Here is a 26,427-nt window from a genome sequence, read left to right on the forward strand (position 1 = left end):
TGTTTTGTGTCCTTTACAAAAACCCAAAATGAAGAGGTCTTTATGGAAATGAAATTCAATTATACACTCACTTTATCGAATGTCACATTTTCCTATAGTTTAAGAGAGTTTTTCATCTCGTTTTAGATTTATTAGCTTCACTTCGTTTCGCGTTTATGCGTTTACCACACAAACACATCTTAAATATTCCAAAGATTAGTTCATTTAACTATTGAGCAGTCTCTGTACAAAAAAAACCCTCCTTCTTCATCAAATTGTCTCTAAATCTCTCCGTATTTAACAAATTACATTTGCTTGATGTTCGTGCGCCTTTACGTATTAGATTCGCCAGCCGATTCCCAAGTCATAAAGGGTTCAAAATTGATTTCATGCCTGCCAAGTCTGGTGGCTAATTAAGTTGCGGCGTCTTCAGTGCGGATGCGGAGCGTCTTGTAGGACGCCTCCTTGGGCAGTGTCACTTCGCTGTTGGACGTTATCTTCGTGAGAGGCTCACCTCAGCCCTGCCTCGGGGTCTGATGTCAAAATCTCGATACATTGATGCCACTCGAGTCGGTGAGGATTTGCGGCGACATGGGTGAATTTCTGTGGTCAGGTACGAGAATTTGGTGCACAGGAGCCTGCAAGAGAGCGTCCAGGTTCTCACGTATGCAAAATATGCCATGGAGACCCATTGCGAAATCCAGTTCGAGCCTTGTGGCAAGAAGATGAATACTCAAGCACTATTCCGAAGATTAAATATCACAGCTTCGAGATGTACTCTTAAGTTCATTAGGCTTTCATTGGATCCTAAATGCCAATGTCTTACGGAAATTGAGGAATTTGAGAGAAGACAGTAATACTTTATACTCTTCAAATTAACTTCTTCGTCTCAACATTGACATGTTAGCATTTTGTGTTCACAAGTTCAGTGAAAATGTCGTATTAACCATTAAGAAGGGATAAAAACCAACGTTTTCAATACGAAAAATAGGAATTTCTGCATGCAATTCTTGCATCTCTAAACTTAGTAGGATATTTATAGACAGTTTTTCATGCCTAAATATCATAAAACAGTGCTTTTCGTCATCTGCAATAAGTTCCCCATCTTAACCAGCATGATTTTCTAATAAATCAGTCACAAAACGTTCCGATCGTTTTAATAATGAAGCCCAAAAGTGAGCTAAGTTGGCGGCAGTCGCAGTTTTTTTTTCTTTCAAAAATCTCTTCTTGCCAGGCTTTTACTGCAATCTCACTGAGTGGATCTCTGAACAGGGGATGCACAATTGGAGACTGTTGACTTACCGATTCTCTGGTGCAGACAATCGGCGGTGGAACTCTTATGTCGAGCTGCTGCTGCAATTGACAGGAGCGCAGCGGGTGCGCCTGATTCACTGGAATCCACGTGGTGGCCGATGATGATGGCGATTCGCGATACGCGACATTCACCGTTTTTCCATTAGGCGATAGCAGATTGTGTGCTAAATCTATCTGTAAAATGTGCGGTCGGCAATTCATTGATTGCAAACTCATTCGCAAAACCATTGCAGCAATTGAGAAATTGAAATTGAACCAAAAAGCTCGTCACGGAATTTGCGTGTGCGATGGTGAGTGAAAAGTTTAAGTGGACGAGTGGATAATCGTGTTGAATTAATTCCCGAGACCACGCGATTGAGGATTTGGTCACTGGCTGTTGCCAAACAGTGCACTTTCGGCGCCTTCAAAAGCTGCCACTTCTTACTAATGAAGCCACCGAATTTCGGGCCACAATTTTATGGATGCACTTGAAGCATGTAATTGAGTTTGGTACTCAAGAGAGCGCTCGATATTGACCTGATGGACAAATGGGTCTGACAAGTACGCCAGACAATTCAAAGCCACAGCCATAATTTACACAAATTTTGCGCCTTGATGCTTGTTATGTAAATTACTTCAAATTCTTTCATCTCACCACACGCACAAATTCACAAATTAAATTTTTTTTTCAATAAATTAATTCTCACAACTTTTTTCCCGTGTCGAAATACAATTAAAACACAAATTGGGCAAATCCCTTTTGAATGTCATCGGGTGGGAAATCATCATGATTGGCACATTGAATTGCAATGATATACAAAGAAAATGCAATTTCCATCCACTTAATTAATTAAAATGTCAACAGTGTGTGAAATATGTGGATTTTCCCGGCTTTCCACTCATGGCATTTCACGGCATTTCACGGCATTTCGCGTCATTTTCGCTCCAATGACAAGCGTTGATTGAATAGTCCAATGTGTGCTTATCACCTCGGCGTGCTGAAGCTAAGCCCGTGATTTCCCACCAACTTACTTGCGTGTAAATGTTCGGCTCCGCCAGTCGCATGTCCTTCTGGCGCGGGCGACCGAGTGTGGCGCTGGTGTAGATGATCTTCTGCTTCGCCTGGCCGCCGGGCGTCTGCAGCTCCGCGGCGTACGTGAGCGTCTGCAAAGGAGGGGGCGGAGCGTGAGGGTGGGCGGGGCTCCGAGGTGCACTTTGTTACCTGATTGTCGTGGCTGTAGTGCACCACCGGATGCTGCAGGATGCCACCGCCGCCGACGTCAATCTGTCCAGCGGCAAATTGCACCGGCAGGACGTTCTTGCCCATCGCCAGCGTGGCGTACTGGCGAGGCAGCGGTTGGGCGAATCGATGGAAAGCCCGTTCATCATCGAACTCTGAGTCCTCTTTGCCTGATCCCGAAGTGGAGCGACACAATAGTGAAATTGATTGATTACAAAAGGGCGCAGAATATTGGGAACAGAGCAATATGCTTTTCGGCAATATATGCTCTCTGTGCCGCAATTTTAAACCCATTTTCGAATGTTCATGATTTGAGAGTGTTTGAAGTTCCTTTCTTCCCCAAAATGTAATTTGAAAGCATTTGCAGTGATCCCAGAACTAAATGCATCAACATTAAGATCCTTGCCGTTTCGCTACGAAACTTTTCATGTGGATTCCTGAAATTCCATCACGCACTATTCAATGGCCAATGACGCCCTTCGACGGCGCCGAGCTTTTGCATAAATCCACCCCGGAATCAAACGGAAGCTCTCCGCTTCTTTTACGGCACAAAACCTTCATGGTCTGCCGGATTTGGGAAATAAAACGAAATGGGGAGAACTAATGGCTTTGTTGGGCAAAAGATGCGAAATTACAGCTGCTGAATTCACTTCGGCTCCCCCCTTTCCCACACCCCCTCTTCCAGCCATCCTTAATGCACCGAAGACGTGAATTCCGCCTCGGCATTTATCTCCTGAGGCAATTTTCATAAAAATATCGTAAAAGCTCTGTCTCCTGCAAGCGCCACAGCAGTGGATTAGAGGCATCTCAAGTGGTTCACGTACCTTGAGGTATAATATCTGGGTTTTTATCTAAACTGTCAGTGCTTCCCGTGGTGTATGAATCACCGAGCTGGAGCTGCTCTGCCGCTGGAATTGACTGACCGGATACAATTCTGCCATTTGTTGTTGTCGACATTGTCTCCTGGGACACGTTGCTCGCCTTCTTCCGCCTCCGTGTCCTCATTAGCAGCAGTGTTGCAGTTGTAATTAAGATAATGCCAAACACGAGCCCGGCCACGGCGCCCAGGAATAATTTTATGTGGAGCACAGAGCCGGTGTACGGCAGAAAGGAGTCTGCAAGAGAGCGATCACACCGCTTATTATGGGCACAATTCACGCCGAGGATTTCCTACAATCTTTTTTTTTTGCTTAGAATTCGTCCTCATCTGTTCCAAAGCCATCAGGCGTCTTGATAATGCTTCTTGCAAAGGGTTATAAGTTCTTGGCAAAATAGAGCTTTCAGACTAATTTAGGATTGTGGATATAAGGGAGTTTTCCCACCACGTTTACTAGGGATTAACTTAGCAATTTGATCTCAGCACAGATTTTCCTAGTCTTTTTTTCCACTAAATTATGGGGTTAAAATGGCTCAAATTGAAAGGCTACGATTTAATTAGTAATGATGAGCACGAATTGGCACACTAGAATGTGCTTTAATGCCTCAAAAGAGCAAAAGTTGCTCAAAAATTGACAATTTTTCACTAAATGAGCATTTTTCACAAAAAGTACAGTGCAAGGATCTCTTCTTCTTCACTTGAGCCACTCATTATCATCGGATTTCCCCGTTTCCGCAATGTGACACTGTGATCAACTGAGCAAATTGAGCAATTTAGTCGCAAAAGCAACGCTATGGTCAAACATAACCTCTAAAATATTTATGTTAGAAGCATTTATTAAATGAATAAACGTCTAAATGCATGAATATTTCTAATATATAATCAATTACTTGGGCAAAAGCGAATCCACACGAAAACAACCGCAGCTTCTGCCCTTATTTTATCGCCTCTTCGGCTTTGGCTGACACTTAATCTCGTTCCCGCGATTCGCGCACGGGTCTCAGCTTCGCCCACAAGCGGGGTTGAAGGTGAACTTCCACGGAGATTTATTGCATGTCATATTCCGATGCTGAATGGCTCGCTTTTTTCACCCCCAGAGGCGCGCGCGCCCCCGGCAAAGAGACACAACCCGCCCGTGATAAGGGATATATCACATTTAATAACACACTTTGTGCCCTCCTTTGCCACATCGTCACACGCCTTACCTGTGTGCTTCTCCGCGTTGTTGTTGAGCCGGTGAATGTGATGAACTCGCATTTCACTCGTTCCCTTCTTGTTCATGGCCGCCAGGTAGACTTCATAGCCAACTTCCGGGTCTAAGCCTTTCAATTCGAAGAATGGACTCCTGCAGGCGACAAGAATAATAAAATTACGCGACATTCTGGAGGGAAAAGTGAGCAGAAATCGCTGAGATGTGAAGAATTGTGCCATTTGATTGGGTCAGAGAGACTTTTGTACGTGCAATGAGGATAATGAAGTCATATAAAGTACTCCGTTTCTGCGATGCTAAAATACACTTAACTACATCTTTTAAAGCGAGGCAACTTTTCTGCTTTTCCTTCTGCTTCAGATTGAATTGCCATGTTTAAGGAATTAATATAATATTTTGAGCTTTCCTTCAATGCTATCCTTTTTAAATTCTCTCTTGTGGCGCAATTTGTAGCATTCCTATTCAGAGTGTAATTTATTGATATGTTTTCAGTTACACATAAGGCAGAGTGCAAGGGTTGTGGACAAAAAGATTGTGTCTCAGTGATACGCTTCGTGTTATCTAATATGATAGCAAACGATTTTGGGAGTTGAAAGGGAAGCCAAAATGTGCAATTTATCGCTCTATATCTCGAAAGCCCGTCTCGAAAGCATGCGAGCTGACTTTCCCATGTACAAGCGCGATGTGCAATTTGTCTTCCGCCACTTCCGGCGACTGGCAGAAGGAATTGTCAGCAAATTGGGTGGGTCACCCCACGAATCCCCGGCCGCACATCTCCGTCCACTTCCGCAAAAATTATCGCGCGGGTGTGCAAATGGGATAAAGTGGGTGTGTGTGCGCTGAATGTGCCACCGCGAAGACGCATTCACTTGTTAGGCGTCGCCCTCAGTATGCATTCGGCGTCGCCTGAATAATTTACTGTGATATTCATACATAATTCCCCAATGGTATCATCCCCCCAAGAGCGCGCGCGAGGGGGGGGGGGCTGAAGAAATTCCACGTAGATCCTCAAGGCTCTGCACCTCAATCTCCAGCGCGACGAGCCGCGTGACTCACTTAAAATTCCGCAAAAGTAAGCCACCAGCTAATAAATAATGTAGCCAATATTTTCATTGTATCCCAGCCGCCCATGCGAGCCTCATCGTCTCGGCCACAATTCATTCCCACACTTCTCCTCAGCGCTGGATGATTCTATTCCCCAGCGTCGAATCCTTCAGCGTGACTCTGAGGCTCATAAAATAAATCTTAATGGCAGAGAATTCCGCAAGTTCTCACACACACACACACACACAATTTGCTCAACTCCTTTCTCCGCGAGGTGGAATCAATTCCGGCTAATGTCCAGCTTCGGCAAATATTGAGTGAGTGTGAATCTCTCTCGCAAATGGGATAAATTTTAATTGGAGCGCTGGGAAAATATTTGCTCCTGATTTATTATATTGATTCAAGCCAATCGAATGAGCTCAGTGAAATTCAATTAAATAATTTTTTGCGTCTCCACACGATCAATTGAAAATTATTGCAAATCTCGCCAATAAAGCAAGCTCCGCCCACTCAAATGCCACGCCCCCAAAAGTACTTCAATACGTCTTTATTACACAATTATTTTATTTGCTTCCGATTCGTTGATGATTTCAATCTTAGAAAATATGCTCAAAATAAAATACTCAAGAATTTTGTGTGGGATTTAGAGAAAGGGTGGAAAAATGAGAGAGTAAAATATATTTTAAGTGTTAAATTTTCTCAAAAATTTAACATTTTTACAAAAATTCCCCATTTTGGTCAGAAGTTGGAATATTTAAAAATAACTCTCCGTACATTCAGGCTCCCGAATTCGCCGGCAAATCAATAAGGAGTGAAACGAGCGCACTTACTTTGAGGTCTGCGAGGCGATCAATTGGTTGGAGCGCGTCGTGTAGACCTTCACGATGAACTCCTGCGGAAGGCCGCCGTTGTAGCCCTCGATGCACTCCAGCTGGAGGGTGTCCACCGTTTGATTGAGCACCGTGCAATTGGACAGTGGATCTGGCTTTCCTGCGGAGGTGCAGAGGACACATTGTGAGAAGAAAAAATATTCCCCACCTTATTTATGGCTCTTTGCAGAGCCACGGAACTGGGCACTGCAGAGGATTGGCTCAAGGTTCGCTCCGGGAGGGCTTTTGGGGTGGTCTGGGAGGGTGAGAGGGTGGGAGAAAGGGGGAAAAAATACCTGCAGGATTTATCGTAAAAATACATGGTTCCAATTGAAAACCTAATTCATTGCTGCCCCAGCACAAAAGTGTCCCATAATCCTGCCATTTTTCCCACGCCGCCAGGATTTTCCCGGGTGGTGTTTTTTTTTTTGATGTGCAGCCATTGGCGAAGGACGCAAGGAGGAGAGAGAAAAAAAAATATTTTATTGATGTCAATTAATTCAGTGAATTATAATGGCAGATACAGCACAAAGAGGGGCGCAGATATAATTTAGAAAATCCACTCTCAGCCCCATAAATCGTCTTACCTGTTCCGTCATTGGTGTGTAATGCATAATGCTCTTGGCACGATCCACGAGAATGAGTGAGACGGGCTGATCTACATATTCAGCTGCGGAGTTATTAAACTTCCACGTGAAGTTCAAGTCGTTGGGATTTGCCTCCAATTCGCATGATATTTTCGCCAATTCGTGGCGCCCAACGCCGTACACTTGATTCTGGCCAGGACGACAAACCGGAGCGACTGGAGAATTTATTGGCGATATTGAGGAGCGTGCAAAGAAGGAAGAAATGCCATGAATTACTCGCTCAGTGCGGATTTGAATGGGTAATTTGACTTTTTTCCTACAGCAGATCCAATGAAAAGCTGCATGAATTTCTTTGGCAAGTTTCCACTCAATTATTTATTGGCTTAGAAGTTTCAATCTTAGATTTGTACTGTATTTTGAGACGTGAATGTCTTTAATTTGCACAAGAGGAAAATCATGTTGAATTATTAAGATTTTGAATAAAAACAGTTAAAAATGAATAAAATAATTCAAATTTAAATATTTACAATTATATTTAAATATACAGAAGTGAAAATTAGTTTAAGACACCACAGAAAATCAGGTAAATTTTCCTTTTGGAGCTAAAAATTCGGTATTTCTTTTAATTTTTCTTTGGAACTCGTTAAAAGAAAGTTGCAAAATATTGCAAAAATTCACAAAATCAGTAATTCAAAGAATTATTGTAATATTCACAAGAAAAATTGTCCGAATTCACTAGTAATTTGCCCCTTTTTTTACTTTGTCTTAAACATTTTCATACATTGAATGCTTCTTTATCCATTTTGATTATCTCTTGTGCAAACAAAAGACATAATTTCATCCCCCTGAGTGTCTTCAGAACATGTCAAGTGTGCTGGATTGCAGTGGAAGAGGAAGAACAATCAACTTTGCAATTCTTCTCATCTGTGACATGGTTTTTGGGACAGAAGTTTTGCCAGTCAATTAACTCTCCCTTTATTCGAAAATTTCCCCAGTCATTAGTACTTTGTCCCACATTATTGATTCACTCTCTTCTCATCTGTGCAAGAGAGAAAAAAGCTTAATTGCATCTCTGGGTGGAGCTCGGAAAGTTGGTCTCATCATCCCGAATTGCCCCTGATCGAGTTATTGGGCGACTATCGACAAGTGCTAAAGTTTAACGATTGGCTGAAAAAGGGTCCATTGACTTACATTTAATATCAAGACTGACGACGTTGCTCTCACCGTCGCCCTCCTCGTTGCTGCCAATGCAGGTGTAGGTGCCGCTCCTAGCTCTGCTCACATTCTGCAGCACCAAGCTCTGATTAGCTACAATTATGCCGCTGGCCGCATTATTGTACAGGTATTTGCCCTGTTGGAAAAATAATTGGACTCCGCTTCAGTGGTGAATTAATTGAGACATTTTGCCAATTCACAGCTGAATTGAATCACGTAAAGTGTCTGACGGAGAAGGACTGGCAATTGGACGAGAGCACAAGCTTGTATTGGCTTCTAATTAAATTTTACTCACTGTGCATTGGAAAGGCGAAAACCATTCTCTTGACTCACCCTTGACTCTATTAGTCACCTTCAGTCCGTGGCTTTTCTAAGCGTGAAATCGTTTGCGTCATTTGCAGCGCAATGTCAAACCATGTTTCCCATGTGCGAGAAAAACCACATATTTTCATTATGTTCCCGGGTGGAAAAAAAGAGAAAACATAGATGGGAGAAAAACCGAAATTCAAAGACAAATTTCAGTGTCACTTCCCGGCGCTTTGGCTCTTTGTGGTGCGACGAAGAAAAATCCAATTTAGCTTGCTCCCCAGATGCAATGCGATGCATTGTGTGGAATCTGGTGGAGAAAGGCCGTGTTTTTGCGTCCGTTTGGGAAATGCGAAAGGATAAAGGCGCGCCCGCAACAATAGTCACATTTGGCCCATTTGGCAGGTCCCAGGAGGCAACACTCAGACATCCTGTGAGCGTTCACGGCGGGAGTCGGATTGCAAAAAGCTCATGAGGCGAAAATTGGAGCTTTCTGCGAGTCCTGAGCTCGCCATTAATATCCCAACCCCGTCAGCAGGTGGATGAAATTCAACCAACTCTCCCTCTCTCTGAAATGCTGAAACTCGCCCTCGAATCCTGTCCTGGGGCATCTCAAATGTGGCCTCTTTGGAGTTGTGTTGCGTGCTCAAGAGGGCGACAAAAGGAACTTTTTCCCTTCCACGCCGGCAAAGTCGCATTTGGAGACAAAAGGAATTTTTGCAGCATCTCGAGCGGCAATTTGCCTGCATGCCACCCAAATCTTCCCGCACTTGTGATCCCCAGAGTCACTTATTCTGGTCCTCCGCCATTCAAAGTCACTGCGGATGCATGGCGAACAGGAACTCTCATTCGCTCACTGCATGACGAAGTCCCGCAGGGAAAGAGTTGCGAGTGCACTCGGAAAAACTCTGCGAGTTTTCAGTACTTGAAGTGGCAAGTTTCATGATGCTTAAGTGTATTGAAGAAAAACATGGAAATATCATGGTATTTCACAGAGTTTTGGAGTGAAAATTACAGCATTTCTTAAATAAGTGAGATTTCACGGAATTTAATTATGTTTCCTTGATGTGAATTTGTTCAAAATATTCACTATAAATTACTCAAAAACCCGCAATATCTTCTACTTGACAGGGAATTCTCAAAATTAACTCAGAATGAAAAATATGGGTCAAGAAGAAAACCGGAAAACATCTTAAAATAGAGTGTTAAAAATACAAAAACATCAGAAACACGTACATAATCATTAAAAAACCACACAAACCTCAAAATAATGCTAAAGAAAATTAAAAATAAAACATATACACATAAATAGATACCAAATAAATAAAGTGACAAAACAAACAAAACACTTCTAAGAACTTGTAAAAGCATAGCTTTTCGAAAGAATAATTGAAATTGTGTCAAATCTGGCGCGATGATCGAAACTCTGCGATTGTAATGGAAGTAATTGCCGCTAGATGTCAGAGGCATCAACTATTTCTCCTTTTGAGGGGCATTTCATCACTTCCCATCGAATTTTTCTTAGTTAAACCCTCTAAGAAGCCACATTTTCTAGGGGAACCCAAAGGGAAAGTTGCCAGAATCTTGTGCTCTCGCCCAGTGTGCAATGTTTTCCTGAGTGCATGAGTATAGGGTGCTTGTGCTGCACTTACATTGTGTCGCCAGTTGACTTTATACACCCAGGGGTTGGATTTAATGTTGCATTCGAAATACACGTCAGCACCCTCGCGTATTGTTGTTATGTTCCAATTACTTCCAAGCTCCAGGCTAACAACGGGAACATCTAATTTGGGGCGTTGCGTTGACGTGCGCACGGTTGAAACGTGTTTACAGCGTTGCGAAAGGCATTAGGAAATTAATTTCACCATTTTTTTTTCTTCCTCCTTCTTCATCTTCACATCGCACAAATAGCATAATAATTTATGGGTGGGAATTGCAATTTTAAAAATTTATTGGCAATACGGAGAAAGGAAAGGGCGAAAGTGTGCGCGGTTTTGTACTTACGATGAATATCCAATTTCCAGCCATCCTCGAGTCCTGAATCGGGTATTTGGGGTTGTTCGCCGCGACACGAGAGAAATTTACCACCATCATCAATTGTTGGGACAAAGGTTAACACGGAAATCGTGGTATTTCCGTCAGGACTGGTCTACAGAAAGAATTTATTATATTTGCTATTTGCTCTCGCTCCAAGCTCTCTCGCTGCTTGTTATTAACAATAGAATGTCTGAGCTGTTTGTTATATGTGGTGAAGGTGAGGCCATGAGGGGTGTGGGGAGCCCAGAGACCGCACCATTGAATCCCGGATCTCGCTGCGAGGGATGGGCTTGAGGTGGGCAAAAAGGCAATTAATTTTACTACACACACACACACAACATGCAAAACCATCTCTCGAGTGGCGGAGGAGCCAAAGAACCACCCTGGCGGGGGTGTTTTGGGGGTGTGGGAGGAAAAAAGGGCGAAGCGAGAGGCTTTGAACTTAGAATTTACGAATGAATATTTTTCACTTCGTCCCTCGATGACTTTTTCCGGTCGTCTTTGGGGTGGTTTCTGGGCTGGGGGTGGATAAAAGGTTCTCTCGCGCGAACACATTCCGTTGTGGGCAGAATTCGCTCCCATTGATTTATGCCATCTCTCACCGTTTCCCGGGTGTCTCTCATCGGGGTACTTCCCTTCCACCACGTCACAGTGGGGGCCGGCCTGGACCCGACCACCTCGCACCACAGCTCGTACGAATGGCCTGCAGATAATGGCCGGTTCTCACCTTGGAGCTTCACCCACAGCGGCCGCACTGTGAAAGACATTACGCCATTCAGCGCGATTCCGTGAGAAATCGCGCCATTCATCTCAGTGGCGCCGGAAGCGCGCAATTGATATTGCTAATTGCACTCCGCGTTGACTGTTTAGGAGCAAAAGCCTTTGGCGGCGAATGTGTGGATTTTAGGGACATTTTTCGTGTCGATTTGACATTCAAGACCCTTTCCATGTTCAAACCAGATACAAATTTTAATCAATTCCTGATTATGTCGCCATTTATTTAAATGTTTGATTTAAATTTTAATAAACACTCAGAACATATTAAAATTTGAAATTATTCAAATTTTTATTATTTGTTTTTTTTTTATTTATACAAAATAATAATAAGGCGCCTAATTAAATAGTGACAGTAAAAGCTGTAATTCAAAATCTTCGTGTGTTTTTATCTAATTATAATAAATTAATCTGTGCATTTTGAGCATTCTTTGACTGGAATGTATTTATTTAATTCATTATCTCAGAATGAGAAGCAAATTCTTTGTTCGCTTTAGCCATCAAAAGTATTCGTCAGTTTTTTTATAGAATTACTTTGATTCAATATTCCTAAATTCCGCATGACAAGTTCCAAGATTGAAATACCCTCGGAAATACCACAGAGAATCTGTTCAATCCTCAAACTCACCTCATTCTTCCTCAAACAGAAAGAACCTTTGGCCTTTTTTTCATCGGCTTCTTGAGTTTTTCCTCCACCCTAAAGTGTCCTTGTCAAAAGTCCTTTCAATTGGAAATGCAGAAAATGCAGAGAATTTCCCTCTATTGGTGCGGTTTGGCTGCCTTTCACTCAATTTGTTTTCAATATTTTGCCCCCCTCGATTCTTCCGCACTCACTCCATGGAAAAAAGGCGGAAAACTTGCATGAAAACACGATAGTTTTCCATCTCGTCCTTGCCTGGCGGAGACCAGTTTCAAAAGACTAAACTTTCCACCCATGAATTCAATTTCGGCGGACATTTTCTCTGCACAAACACATTGTACACGGAGTCGCGCTGGAAATATCTTTCAATTGACAATTCCAGGAATGTTTTCCGGAACATTTGGAGCAAAGTTTTATTGTTCCTCACCACCCACGCTCGTCCTTCTCGTCATCTGACGCGGCCATCAAAGAAAAATGTGCTCCTCAGAGGGATGTTCGGAGGTGAGGATTGCGTAACTTTTGAGCACTGAGTTGAAATGAAGCATCTCGGGTGAGGAATTAAGCTCTGAGAGACTCTTTTTTCATTCTCTCAGGCACAATTCAATCGAAAACTGAAGCTGAAATTATACCAAAATATGGCTGAAAAGTGAATTGTGATGTAAAATGAATTTGAGAGTCTTTTCCACCCCCGCAAGAGGCGGAAGATTAAAGCAGATTCCCAAGGGATACTCATCATGGTATCGCATCCTATTTGCTGAGTGAATTTAATTTGACCGTAAGCCTTTTATCTCTGCACATCCCGAATTTGCTTCCTTGTCCAATTTCATCCCTCCCTCACTAGAGTGGATGTTTCGTCTCGCAATTTTTGCATCATAATTGCTTAGACAAGTTTTCAGTGGCTCGCGCTGAAAGATTAAAGCAGGTGCGATGCCGAGGACATTAAGTGGGTTCCATTTCACTGCACGACAAGCATTGGCCGCTGAGGAGGAAATGCTTAATTTACCATCAGAGTTATTCTCGTGTGGGTTTCACCAAGGGGAAGATAATATGTCTTAAAACTGTACATCATTTCAGACACTTTTGATCGTTTGAAAAAGCTTTTTCCATCACTTTTTACTCTCCTTCAACTGTTTCTTGTCTTTTTTCAGTTTCAATAGGTTTAAATTCTTCAAATGTTTAGCTTTTCCAGGCCATAAGAACTTATTTGAATATTCCAGGATTTGTTTATGAACAATTTCTGTCTTGATTTTCTAGTTTTGTCTTCGGAAAATGCTTAGAAAAAATCTGACTAAATAGTGAGGTTAGAAATCTGGCTTTTAAAGTCCATTTTGACCTAATTTGAATTGTTAATTGCATTAAAATGAGTAAATACAACAAATATCATGGTTTTTCCACAAGATAATGAAGTTGAATTTGCCACTTTAATGCTCTAACCGTGAAAAACCTGAGAAAAGAGATATTTTTCTAGATTGAAATGACATTTTTGAATTAAGGATTGATTTTTAAGCTCTTCTGGCTACTTAAATTTGACAAATCTGAGGTTTTTCGAACACAAAATACTCAAATCTACTGAGAAAAAGACAAATATTCACAGTTTCAACAGAAATTTGATGATTTTGAGGGTTATTTAACCGTCAGAATATGTTTGAAACCAATTACATAACCTAGAAAAGCAATAAAATCAAGTTTTCTAAGCAAAATAATCCTTTTAAATGGCCTTTATGTGTTGAAACAGAAGTTTTTGAAAAAAAAAATATTCCACCACTTTCAATTCAAAGCCAGTACACCACATTCGACCGTATTATCTGCCCCTTGTATTTGACTCTTGAATGTGGAAACCAAAGTCATCAGCAATTGAGTTTTCGGGGCGAGCTTTCAATTAGAGCTGCGGATAAACTGCCTGACAAAGTATGCGGATGTTTAGAGGCGGAAAAAGCATCCTTGTAAATTCACAGTATTTTTGCAAGTTATAATCCTGGCTCGCATGTTCCTGACGACGGAACAGCGTGAGGAATGGAATTAATTGCGACACTGACAAAGTCCCCAAAATCCACAGCGCAATCCGCGACATTCGCGATGCTACTCACAGTTCATATCCAGCGTGATGGCGCTGGAAATTGGCGTTGTGACGTTGTTGTTGGACGCTTGACAAGTGAGAACTGTGTGCAAATGATGGCGCTGCAATTTTTCCAGATGCACCACATTCTTCACTCGCTTCTCCGTCGCTGAGAACGAGTCGTCCAACAAGGAGTTCTCCTGGAGCCACACAAGACGCGGCAGTGGACGACCTGGAAGTTGAAGATGTCACACAGACTTGTCACATCTCTTCGCGGAGAATCGCAAAGGCAGAAGTGTGGTTTTGACGGAGATTTTGCCACTGACTTTGACGAGGAATGCAAAAATTTCTGAATTCCCGACAGGACTTTCTGTTCTTTCTCTTGGCTTCACTTTGCCGAAGAGCTTCGCTAGTGGTTTATTTAGTGGTTTGATTGACATGAAAGAATGATTCAGAGGAAAAGCTCCTCGAGCTTTCAGTCACAGTACACTCGAAACTGTTGATTGTGTGCTGTTTGCCGTTTGAAAAGTCCAATTGAACTTTAAAAACATTCACTAAAACTCATTCACAACTCGCTTTGTGTACCAGAATTCATAGAATGCTTTTTTTCACACAATATTCAACTCTTTCTCGCACAATCACGCGAGTTCCTTTGCATCGCAACGTGAGTGAATTTAATAAACACAACCTTGGCAAATCCCACACTTTCCTGCGTCGTTCCATTGCTCCAATATTAATTACAACACCTTTCGTGTCACAATTGGGATTCACCCCTGAATGACACTGTCGCGAATTTCGAAATGAAAAGATATGGCATGTCAATTAAAATGGCACGATTGAAAGCTACAAAATATGCAAATTACTCTGCGTTTCCCTTCAATTTCCATTACTTTTTTCCACCATTTTCGCACCGGGACGCCAATGGATTGGCCACTTTTCCGGCGCTCTCTTTGTCTCGCATTCCGTTCGAAGTGAAGAGATGCGGAGATACTTGTGCAATTTAGCAAGAACACTGAGAAGAATGCATGGCAATTTCTTCCCATGTGAGCTTTTTACGGCAATTTTTCAATACACACGATAAAAGCAACCGTAATCCTAAATTTTCCCTTTCAGCAGTTTAAGACAGTGGCGATTTTTATTTTTAGGTGAATATACATCAGAATATTCTGAACCATTTTTATGATGAATTCTATACGTTTGGAGAAGAAAATTGCCTTCAAAGTTGGTTATATTTTCCAATATTGAATAGTAAATCCTGTGACTTTTATTTGGAATTTTTCCTAAAAGTTTTGCACACAATCTTATAATTAAACAATAAAATGAATAGGAAATATGTCCAATCACTTTACGGTAAATCTGCCGATGTTCCACGCAATACAGAAGATTTTCCCACCAGAAAGGAAAAGTTTTCCACCTAAAAGCTCATATGGCAAAAATTGCCGTGTATTTTTCTCAGTGCACAGGCAAAGTGTGGCAGCGCAAAAAGTCCTGGTTGGGGGGAAATTCATTGAAAAATTCATTTGACCCCGTTCGCGGCGGGCGGCGGGGGGCGTTTAATTAAAATTCTGTCGCCGGACTCAAGGGTGCAGCCACTCACCTCCGGTGGAAACACAGGTAAGATCCACAGAAGCGCCCTCGTTGTACGGCCCGAGGATGTAGTGGGGAATGTGATGGCCCTTCTCATCCAAAATTAACACATTTTCCGGTGGAACTGCAAGAGGGAGACAGAGAGAGAGAGAGAGTGTTGAAAGTTGCGCGTCTTTGAGAGCAAAAAAAAGAAGAAATCTCCATTGAGTGAAAAAAAAAAGTTCGCAGATTTATGAATTATGCAGTTTATCTTCTCTGCATTCAGCAAGGAATCACACTGGGAGATAAGAAACTTTTCTTCCCCAGTCTCTCCATTGGGGATTTTCATGAGAGTGCTACAGAACTGTGAGTTGATCATTTAACAAATATTTCTCATCTGTTTTGCATCTCTCAACTTACTAAAGCGTGAGAAAATACAGGCGTTTGCGAAAAGGAGTTTTTTTTCTTCCTCCCCAATTTAATCAGTTATGCAAAAGAAACATTTTCAGGACTTTCAAACTGTGTTTAATTGCTTCAGTATACGAAGTGTCTTCTTTTGATATGAAACAACTTATCCAGTTTATGTTAATTGGAAGAATTTAAAAGAAGCGCGAAACATGAGAATAAAGTGTTTCAGCTGAATGTCACGATGGAAGGGAAAATTTCCATGCCCTTCGCTCATTCTGCTACCAGAGCCACAATTTTTAACCGATTTCATCGATCTTTCGTTCTCTGCAGAGGCTATTAAATTCTCTTTAATTCATATAAAGTATCAAAAATTGTGGGATGAATAGAAATTATGTAATTTCAGTGCTACTCAGTCGTTAAACACGCTCGACTAGCGCTCTTGTGGTGTTGAATTGATAATTATCAACCTGACCTAAGCAAATATTTGATGTCACATTTGTTGTCAGCGAACGTATAATTCATTAATAAATAAAATTAATTCCTACATATATTGTGGCTTATCAGCTGATTCATTGGCTAAAATGGGCATGAAATACAACTGCGTGAAAACTACCAAAAATACCTCGCGAACACTGCGAATCGATAGTGCATAATTGCAATTTAAAATATGTCCTTGTGAATAAATGGATTAACGACATAGTCGGAAAGTGCTCTGTGAGGGTGAGAATCTATCTCAAAATTGCATTAAAGATTGCGCTGCAGAAAGTTTTCCCGAGAGCCGCAAGAGATGCACTCAAGTTTCTGTACTGGGGAAAATGCTCTTTCACTCTCTTGCATCTTGTAAATTAACAGCCAAGGAAATGTGAAAAGGGGAAATTTTCTTCGGCAAGATTGCGCTTCATTGAGTATTTCGTGCGCGAAGGCGAGATTGAATGAGAGTTGCTCGTTAAATCCCCCAACGATTTTGTGTGTAAGTTGAAAATGAGAAGGAAAAGTTTTATAAATCAATATCAATATTGCGGGCTGCACACTTTCACCACCCAAAAACCATTTAATGCCGCACTTCTTCCGCCCCATCGGGAGGCCACTAATTAAATTTCACCTTCGCACGCGGGGTGACTGATAAGGGCTGCTCGCGGCAATCACTCGAGCGTGTGTTATCAGCGGATATGTTAATGACGCGCCCTCGATTGCAGCGCGACAAAGACAGGAGGAAAAAAATGGCCAAGTTTGGTGTACTGGAAGTTTTTCCTCAATGTCGTCGGCGCTTAATTAAAGTAAACAAGCGAGATCTCAATTGCGAGTAAAAACTTTTCACCATCGCCCAAGTTTGTGGCTCGCGAAGGAAGGGCGCCGAGCCACCCTTAGAATTCATCTCAGATTAATTATGGACCGTGGACTTTTTGTCGCTCAACCGTGACATATTAGGTATGATATAAAACTAAAAGTTGCTAACGAGAGTCAAACACACACAACTTCTTCCACATTCACTACCCACTTTGGCTCTCTCCATCGGGAAAAGTAATACTTTGTGTGCCGTTTCTGCAGTCGTGAACTTTTATATACAATCAACCCCCAAAGATTTCACCACACTGAGCTTTATCGATTCCGACAGAAAGCACACTGAAGGAGCACCGCATTGTCATAATTGGTGGGATATTTTCATAAGATATCTTATGGCAATTGTAATGAGAGAAAGCAGAGATGAAAGAATCATCACAAAGCGTGTGTTTTCATATTAAAAATATCCTTCAGTAAGAATAGCTATGCAACTCTAAATTCTTGTCTTATAAGATAGGATGTCATTTTTAATTATTTGGATAAAACTATTCAAAATGTCTTTATAAACATTGAAATGAAACAGATCACATTAAATACTTTGCATTAAATACTTCGTATTTAAAGCAAAAATGAAATAATTTGTGAATTTTAAATTTTATTGTGACGTTGAATGTCAAATCTCTTACTTTATGGCGAATTATAGCACGTTCTAACTCAAATTGCCACGAAAGTTTTGGGTAAAAACTGCATTTTGTGCTATAAAATTGAAAATAAACGATGAATTTGAAAAGAAACCGTTGCAGTAACTGAAATGAGATACTCACTTATGACTGTGAGATTGACTTTGGAGTTCCTCGTGGGGCTCTTCTGGAAGTCAACGCGACACCTGTAGATGCCAGAGTCGGAGCTCCGCGTGGATTCTAAGGCTAAAATGGCAGGCTTGGTTTTGGCTTGAAAGAAGCCGCGGCCGGCAATGGAAGTGTCGTCCGACCAGTGCGAGCCGCCGTCCAAGTGCGATCCGCGGGCGTCGAAGCTGCAACAGACAAACGCCGTGAGCGCCAAATGGCGACAATTGCGCGCAGCACTTACCTATAAATTGGCGTCACGTAGCCGTCCTTGTACCAAATGACAAGTGTGATTTTGTCGTCCGGAAGCGGGGGCGTTATGTTGCATGGCAGGCGCGCCATTGATCCCTGTACTGACTCCGCCAGCGAGATGGGCACTGCAATGGAGGGAAAAAAAATGCTGAAAATTCGCCCTTCGGCCATTTCCTCTTCGCACACAATCATTTGCCATATATAATTCCGCTTTTCCCCATCATAATAGTCGCGTATTTACCTTACCCCGCTTCTCGCTTGCTCTGCGAAAACACTATGCAATTCTCCGGGCACTTTTCGCATTAATCACTTTTCATTATATATGGGGGAAAATTGTGGGGATTGTGAGAAAATTGCTGGGTTTTCATGCAGAGAAAAATCAGTGTGAGAATTGTATAATTTTTCCCAACCACACTATCATTGTCATGGCAATTTCACTCAAGGGGGAGATAATATGCCCCAAATCAGTACACCACTTCCTGACACAACGTCTATGCAGAATATTCAGCACTTCACACACTTCTGAATGCCTTTGAAGGCATATTCCAGTCATAAAACCATCTTAAAAATCCTTCTTTGACCAATTTTATTCGTCTTGAATCTGAAAATATGAGTAAATGTAGCAAATATTCGACTTAAATAATATTTTTTGAGGTTATGTTTGACTTTAAAGCTTTTTCTCAACCAATATGAAGTTTTTTTTCGAAGAAAAATGCTCAATTTTGGCAAGAAAAAGACAAATATTCACAGTTTAAATACAAATTTGATGGTTTTGACGGTTATTTAACCGTCAGAATAAGTTTGAAATCAATCACATAATCTAGAAAAGCAATAAAACTGATCTTTTAAGGACAGTAATTTAGAAAATGCTTCAATTTATTGAAACGGAAGCTTTCTCAATGCAAATATTCTAAATATTTTGCCACTTCCAATTGCAAACACTTCCGCAAAAGCTGTACACCACTTCCGACCATAATATCTGCCCCTTGGTTTCATCCACTCTTTGCCACACACAGGAGTATTGTTTTGTTTCCCTGTGACTTGGGAGAGGCAAAATGGTGTGAATCAGAGATGAAATGCAATTTGCAGAAAAGCGTCTCATTCAATTTGGCGCGATGAACGATTTGAGACCCGGTGTGTTGTTGATATGATGGGAATTTGTGCTGAATTGCACTATCGGAGAATATCAATCCCGGGGATTGCAACTTTCCGATTGCAGCATATTTTATTTACGCCAAGAGAATGCATCTTGACTGTGATTCACTCCGGAACTCTTCCGATTCGTGTGCAATCTATTCTCTGCTCAGAAATGCAATTCACCATGTCATTCTTCATTCATTGATACTTCATTCCCTGCAGGAGTTGCACCGATTGGGTGAGTTGAGCAAATCAATTTCCACGTTTTCCACATCGAGTGCCTGGTGTTGTTTCTCGTGCACTGACAAATTTTGGGGTTGAAGTGGCACAGATTGTCTGGCAGTCTTTGCCAGCGAACAGCCACTTGTGCTCAGCTTTTGTGCTGAACTTATGTGGGAAATTCACACAGTTTTCACTACGAATTTAGCTCGTGTGAAATCTATTAATTAACCATTGAGTTTGAGTGTCAGAAGCACTTTTCTGTGTCTTTGCAGTCTGACTTCATACACAGAAATCACTGTTCTAGTTAATATTATCAAAATTAACAAGAATTGAAGTGAATCTACACAGAGAGAGAAACGTACTAATATTCAGTACAACGTATAATTAAATACCTTAACTTAAATATAATAAAACGCAAATGTGCTATAATAAAAAAAAACAGTATTATCTTTAAAGACATTTCATCCGATAATTTTTTTTCAATGTTTTCCTTGAGAGATTGAGGAAAAATGTAAAAACGCCACAATTTTGAGACTTTTGGCGCGTAATACCATTGAATTCTGTTGGAAATTTTCTTTTTCTCTGAACTATCTTTAGGATTGTCCTTCAGAAACAGAAAATTCTTTTATAATATTGCAACATAAATCTACTTTCAAAGACTTTTCTTGGTAGTTTTGCTTGAGAAATGCAGAAACACTACGAGTGAACTCAATATACTTGTCTTGAAAACTTCTTAAAGATTTTGCGGGGTCTAAACTTTGAATCAATTTGTACTTCGCCATTATAATATGTGTAGTTAATCTCATACATCTTGGTTTCGTCTTTTTCGAGTATACTTTTGATTTCTCAGAGATTTATTACGAATTCCAGAAGCTTTTTGAAGCATTATTTATTATCCGTTAATTGTAAATGAAATTATTAAAAGTAAATGTCAGATTCAATCAAGAGATCTTCCTCTCAAATATCACACTTAAGCTTATTGAGTTTTCTTAAGAAAAATCCTTCTTCCTTTCTTTCAACAAGTCGGTGAATAACAGAACTTTAAGCTTTGTCTCCAAAAATACACCCAAGTTGCTTAATTACAAGTGTTATGCAAGGCGTTCATTGCTTCTTCGAGCAATTAAGGTGTAAAGCCGATTTCCATTGCCTGGGAAAATGGGAATTTTCTTCCATGGGGCATGATTAAAATGTTGAGTGTATAGTTGTAAATGCTCTTATACCTTGTGCACCAATTAGGGCGCCTTCTGGCCGGGGTGTGGGGTAAAATGTTACAAATTGGATTTCACGAATTGGTCACACATTTCTCCAGGCAGGGCTTTTCCAGCGCCGCCACTTCGGATATTCAATTTCACACGCCGATTCACCTTATTTGTTTTAATACTCATTTGCGTGTGCTCACATGCAGAGCCTCTCGGGTTAACCCTTAAGCCTTCTCCACGGGGTTGCGATTATCAATCCACCCGCTGAACTTTGGGGTTTCACAAGTGCACACAAATATTTTCCATTTCCCACCCATATTAATTGGATGACTGCGTTGCCCAGCGCGAGATGGTTTTTTTCTTTCTTTCTTTCTTACACAACAACAACAGCCACGAAATTATATTGTCACGCATTAATAATATTCCCGGGAAACGCAGAGGAATTTGATGAAGTGAAATTTCTGCTTAACACATCGACAGAGAAGATTATGACAGAAGAAACTTTTGCCCCGGGGAAAATTCCCTCGGAATTGCACGTGTGGCGCTGAGATGGAAAGAAATGAAAATTACTTGCATGGTGGAAAGTTTTGGGAAGTTTGTGACTGTGTAAAGTTTGGTAAATTCTTCAGTATATGTCTCGAAGCCATGGGCGATATTGCATTCTCAGAGAGAGAGTGAAACAGATGAAATTTCAGGAGCTTTTGAGAGCTCGACAGAGCAAATCAATGGCAAAAAAAAGAGTTAAATTAGCGCAGTAGTCAAGAGCTTTGTTTCTGCATTTTCACCCCCACCCTGGACTTTGGGAGACACGCGAAGCTTCTTATGGATAATATTTGCGTTGCGGGAGAAAGATAAGAAAAAGGCAACACGGGGTGTTTTCAGTCAATTAAGACATATCTCGCTCACGATGTCTCATTTTCGCGTCTGGTGCGGAAGGCGAAGCGGAAGGCGTTGGCGTGAGAACTTGCATGTTGCTCCGCTGATGCGATAAAAGTGCTGCGGGGTTGCAAATTGCAACATTTCCCACCCATTTTCCATCCCATTTTATTTTATTTATTTCATTACGCCGAGGCCATCGTCAGGAAGACGAAGTGAGGCAATTTATCTGTTGAATCGACTCACAATGGCTCGTGGTGAGATTTACCACTTAAATTTTACGACGTCTTCATTAAAAATGCTGTGTGTGTGTGTGTGTGCGGGAAATTTAAGGGCTCTGCAATATGGCCTCGAAATTGCCCAACTTCTAAAGTCTCTTCTTTGGCCATTTCAACGGCCACTTCGAGGAGATTTCTCTCCGTCCACCCAGAATCAAATGCCTCCAAGGCTGAGAGGGAAGTTTCTGAGGAATTTCAGCTGCTTCGTGTTGATTTCTCGTCGCCATTTGATAACCTCACAACATCACCAGGCAAATATATCGCAATTGTAGCACTAATAATCTAATAAATAACCAATTTTGCCAACACAAATTCCATTCAACCAGACGGAAATTCATGGATTTCAACCTAATTAATTTCCATTATTCCAATATTTGCCGGTGCATTTGACGCGAAACACGATCTTTAAACGCAAGATGGTTTAGCATCTCAAAATATTTGCATGACTGTCTTCAAACACCTGTTGGAAGGTGTTTCGGGGGAAAATTCCCATGAAAACGCCTCGCATTTCACTTGTTTACCTCAATAACATTTTCAGAGAATATCTTAAAATAGAGAGCATCAATTCACGATGGTTACAATTTGGTCGCTGCTCTGGAAATTCCTCCATGGCAATGCTTTGTGGCGAACGTGGGATGAAAATTGTTTTCAGCTGTTATGATATTATTTTCAGATACATTTAATGCTGTTTCTCTCTGATGAGAATGCGAAACGAAGTGTTAAATACTGAAAGTATTCTATTTTCAGCGCATTTTCCATTACCTTAAGTGCCTTATACTCATTAATGATGTCATGGTAAAATTTGTATTAAATTGAATTTCATTACATGTTGGCTCAAGGGGGAGATAATGTAGTCAGAAGTGATGTACAAGTCAGCAGGAGTCTTGGAAAGTGTTCAAAAACTTACAAATCATTCCCTATTCATTGAATTTCTTTTGATTTTTAAGCAGAAACAATCACAATAATCTTTTTCTAGGTTATGTAAAGAATGCAAAGCAGTTTTTGTGAGACAAATTCGCATTCTAGCACATCAATTTTTATGCTCAAGTGCATTTTCTTGCAGAAAACATTATGCTGTTCTGAGCTTGACATCAAAGGATGTCAAGAAATACTGAAAATTGCGATCAGTTCGAATATAACCTCAAAAATTGTTATTTGGCTCTTTTCTAGACCAGAGAAATGTCTGTAAGGACAACTTCCTGGGCGATTTTGGGACTGAATGACCAATTTTGAGTTCATTGGCAAATCATAACCAAACGATTTTGTGATCTAGAAAGCTTCCAAAGATTTTTTTTAATGATATTTTTAGGTTATGATTGAAACAAATGCTCAAAAAGATCGATTTTCAGTGAATTCTTACAGAAATATCGGATGAAAACTTAAGAGATTTACTATTGTTTGTGAATTTATGCACACTAAGTCTTAAAATTTGAAGTTCTAGAAATGTAAGGCAAATTATCTCCCCCTTGTGTTTGCTGTGAGCTTTTACTGAACTTCTTTACCTCAAATTTATAATCATTCCCAGCAGGATTCGGAAATAACTTCTCAGAAAGTCTCATTAACGCAGCATAATTACACTGGCTCAACTTTGAATCGAAAGACCTTCGAAGCAAACTTATCGTTCTATCGCTTGATGGAATAATTTTTGCAGAGACACGCGAGAGTCGACAGGATGTTAAACTTTGTCCAGAGGCGTTTCTTTTCCTGGGAATTGTGCCACATTCTGTGCAGAAGAGCCTTTAAGGACTCTTCCGCTCAAGTGACACAATTCTGCGGCACAGAATTCGTCATTTGGCGAACGGCGATGGTAATTAACACGCAAGAAATGACCATAAGCACGTCCACCACAGCGGTTCACCACTTCCGTCCAAAACCTGTTGGACAGCAAACCAAGGAATGCCCGAAATCTCCACAAACTCCTCGGAATGCATAAAGTCCCGGAGTTAATTCAGCCCAGCAAACAATTGTTTGAGAATGCAACAAATTTAGTGATTTTAATTAACAACTGTTGCTTCAAATAAACATTCGCATATTCGACCGAAATGTCAAGTTTGCAAATGCAGTGAAACTTTTAATTACACTCACAGAAGATGGAGAAAGTTTTGGGCAAAAATGAAGCACATGTTATGATCATCAGAGAAGAGGGACAAATATTTGACTTGACAGTGAATTACGGTTCCAGAAGAGTCTTTCATACAGCAAAATTTGCTGCATAAAGGCAAATGAGAGGCGACATGAAGGGTTGAAGCTTGATTATGTTCACCACAAAATTGCAATTAAGTGTGTGAATAGGATGTTTGACCTGCAACTGACATTTTCACACTCTCCTTTATATGCTGCGAATGCTCTGTGAAGGATAATTTCTATTTAGGACATTAAACTACACCGCGTTATTCATGCAATTCATAGCTCTCGGAAGCTCAAAAAGGCTTTAGAAAAAAATTGCAAAGGGGGAGAGATTATGGTCAGATGTGGTGTACAGATAAGTTGAAATGGAAGTGTTTCAATTCATCTAATATTTCGTTCACAGTTTTGGTTTTCTCTTGACTATTTTACTCTCAGCAATTAATTTTTATCCAAGTCCGCATTTTGACATATTTTTCTAGGTTATGTGATTAATTTAAGACTAAATAATATCATAAAGTAGTAATTCTTACGTCTAAATTGAAGATTTTTTCTCCTTTTTAGTAGAATTACGTATTTTATCTCATTGACAATCATAATTTTAGATAAACAATGCTGAAAGTCAAACATAACCTCAGTTTTTAAAATAAACGGTTGAAATTTTGAGTTAAAAATAAAAAGATAATTAGTTAAAGGATTATGATCAAGAAAAATAAGCAAAAGCACAATTTTATCGGGAGAAAATCATAAATTATTGTGTGAAAACATGAGTTGAAAAGTTAGATTTGAGTTATTGGTTGATTTTATAGTTGGTTTAAACAATCTATGCAGTCTGAAGTCCTGAAAAATGTCGAAGATTTTCCATACAAATCGTGAAAATGTCAGAAAGTGGTGTACAAATTTAAGCCATATTATCTTCCCCATGATAAATTGTTTCCAAAACTTGTATTTAGTGTGAATTTATTCTTTGAATCGAATTAGATCACATTTATCCTATTTTCTCTGCAACACTGAATGAAGTTTGAGCAACTCAAAATTCTCAGAACTTCCCTTCATAGATTCCTTTTGAAGTGTCTTCGCAACAGCTTAAGTAACTCAAGCGAGATCTTGAGCACTTCTGACTGCATTTCGCTGAAAAAGCCGAACACGTTGCCAGGCAAATCACGCGGCGAAGTATTTTCCATTCAATTAATTAACCCGTTCAGCATGATTGCGGAATGCTAAGTCACTCAAAGTGAAGCTGCAATTTCTCAATCAATCACCCAGCAAGCTCTTGGCCGAGGGGGTGGGCTTTTCTTGCAACCCTTTCGCCCGGCCGGATGGATTTATGATTACGGCAATGGCACCGTGATAGATCGCAATGATTTCACATGGGGAGTTTCTCAAGAGGATTTTGTCTCCGGGGGTAAAGTTTTTTTTTTTCTTCTTCTTCTGCTTGTGCTTTATTTTATTCGCCCAGAGAAATGAGACACATTCGCCCAGTGCCGGGGTGAAGATGGGACTTTTATAAGACGATGGCATTCTCAAGTGCCACAGCTTCTTCCCTATCATCTCAGAATGTGCTGAAGAGTGGGCGGTGGGCCAGACACACACACACACACAGACACACACGATGACCAGAGGCGATGTTCGTGAGGATGGCGAAAGACGGAGGGCAAAAAAAAATGGATAACAAAATGCCTGGGAAGGATTTTTCCTACCATTTTCTCCTTCTATAGTTTTTACGATGGATGCTGGTGATGCGAGAATTAATAGTTTTGGGAGAAGAAGAGCACATGTCCACAACCAGCCACTATAATTCATTTTGCTGATGTTGAGGATGACGATGGTGGTTTCTTTACACTTTTATGATAGAACCAAGAACACTCACAGCACATTTTCCTCCACTCTGCACCATCTTCACCACCAACAGAAATTCACGCTTCTGCCTTCACTGTGTGTAATTTCTTATGCCGCTCAATTCACAGAAATGCACGCCGAGTGAAGAAAGTCACCCAAGCACGACAGGACATGCTGTCAAGTTCTCAAAACACACTCTCAAAGCTCTCGACCAAAGTGCCTGTGTTGAAGCGCCGAAGAGCACGATTGACCGCGTCTGCGAAGCGTTCGACA

General features: G+C 40.9%; 1 protein-coding gene across 2 annotated transcripts; it reads right to left on the reverse strand.

Moving 5' to 3' along the window:
* LOC132255553 (nephrin-like) lies at positions 1-26,427 on the reverse strand. Of its 2 annotated transcripts, XM_059751637.1 has the most exons (18): positions 26,016-26,426; positions 18,472-18,604; positions 18,207-18,415; positions 15,725-15,838; positions 14,159-14,359; positions 11,260-11,411; positions 10,625-10,769; positions 10,273-10,403; positions 8,291-8,450; positions 7,100-7,314; positions 6,809-6,890; positions 6,474-6,633; positions 4,595-4,734; positions 3,337-3,627; positions 2,495-2,682; positions 2,305-2,436; positions 1,282-1,467; positions 1-617 (listed from the first exon to the last, which is right to left on the reverse strand). In XM_059751637.1, the coding sequence occupies exons 1-18, from the start codon at positions 26,116-26,118 to the stop codon at positions 519-521; spliced, it is 2,841 nt and encodes a 946-aa protein (XP_059607620.1). In that variant the 5' UTR covers positions 26,119-26,426; the 3' UTR covers positions 1-518. The 2 variants fall into 2 exon arrangements, with proteins under 2 accessions (XP_059607620.1, XP_059607621.1); XM_059751638.1 differs by lacking the exon at positions 1-617 and having other exon boundaries at positions 1,371-1,463; positions 26,016-26,427.

Source organism: Phlebotomus argentipes, unplaced genomic scaffold (genome assembly GCF_947086385.1).
Source record: "Phlebotomus argentipes unplaced genomic scaffold, Phlebotomus argentipes genome assembly contig_5, whole genome shotgun sequence".
Taxonomy (NCBI): Eukaryota; Metazoa; Arthropoda; class Insecta; order Diptera; family Psychodidae; genus Phlebotomus; species Phlebotomus argentipes.

Bases quoted from the DNA above. Each gene is read 5' to 3' on its own strand.
- LOC132255553 (XM_059751637.1), bottom strand. From the start codon at position 26,118: ATGAATTATAGTGGCTGGTTGTGGACATGTGCTCTTCTTCTCCCAAAA. The intron at 7,315-8,290 runs GTAAGTCAATGG...TAAATTCTCCAG, and splicing joins CGTCAGTCTTGATATTAAAT to TCGCTCCGGTTTGTCGTCCT. The intron at 618-1,281 runs GTAAGTCAACAG...GCTCTCTTGCAG, and splicing joins TTGTCTGCACCAGAGAATCG to GCTCCTGTGCACCAAATTCT.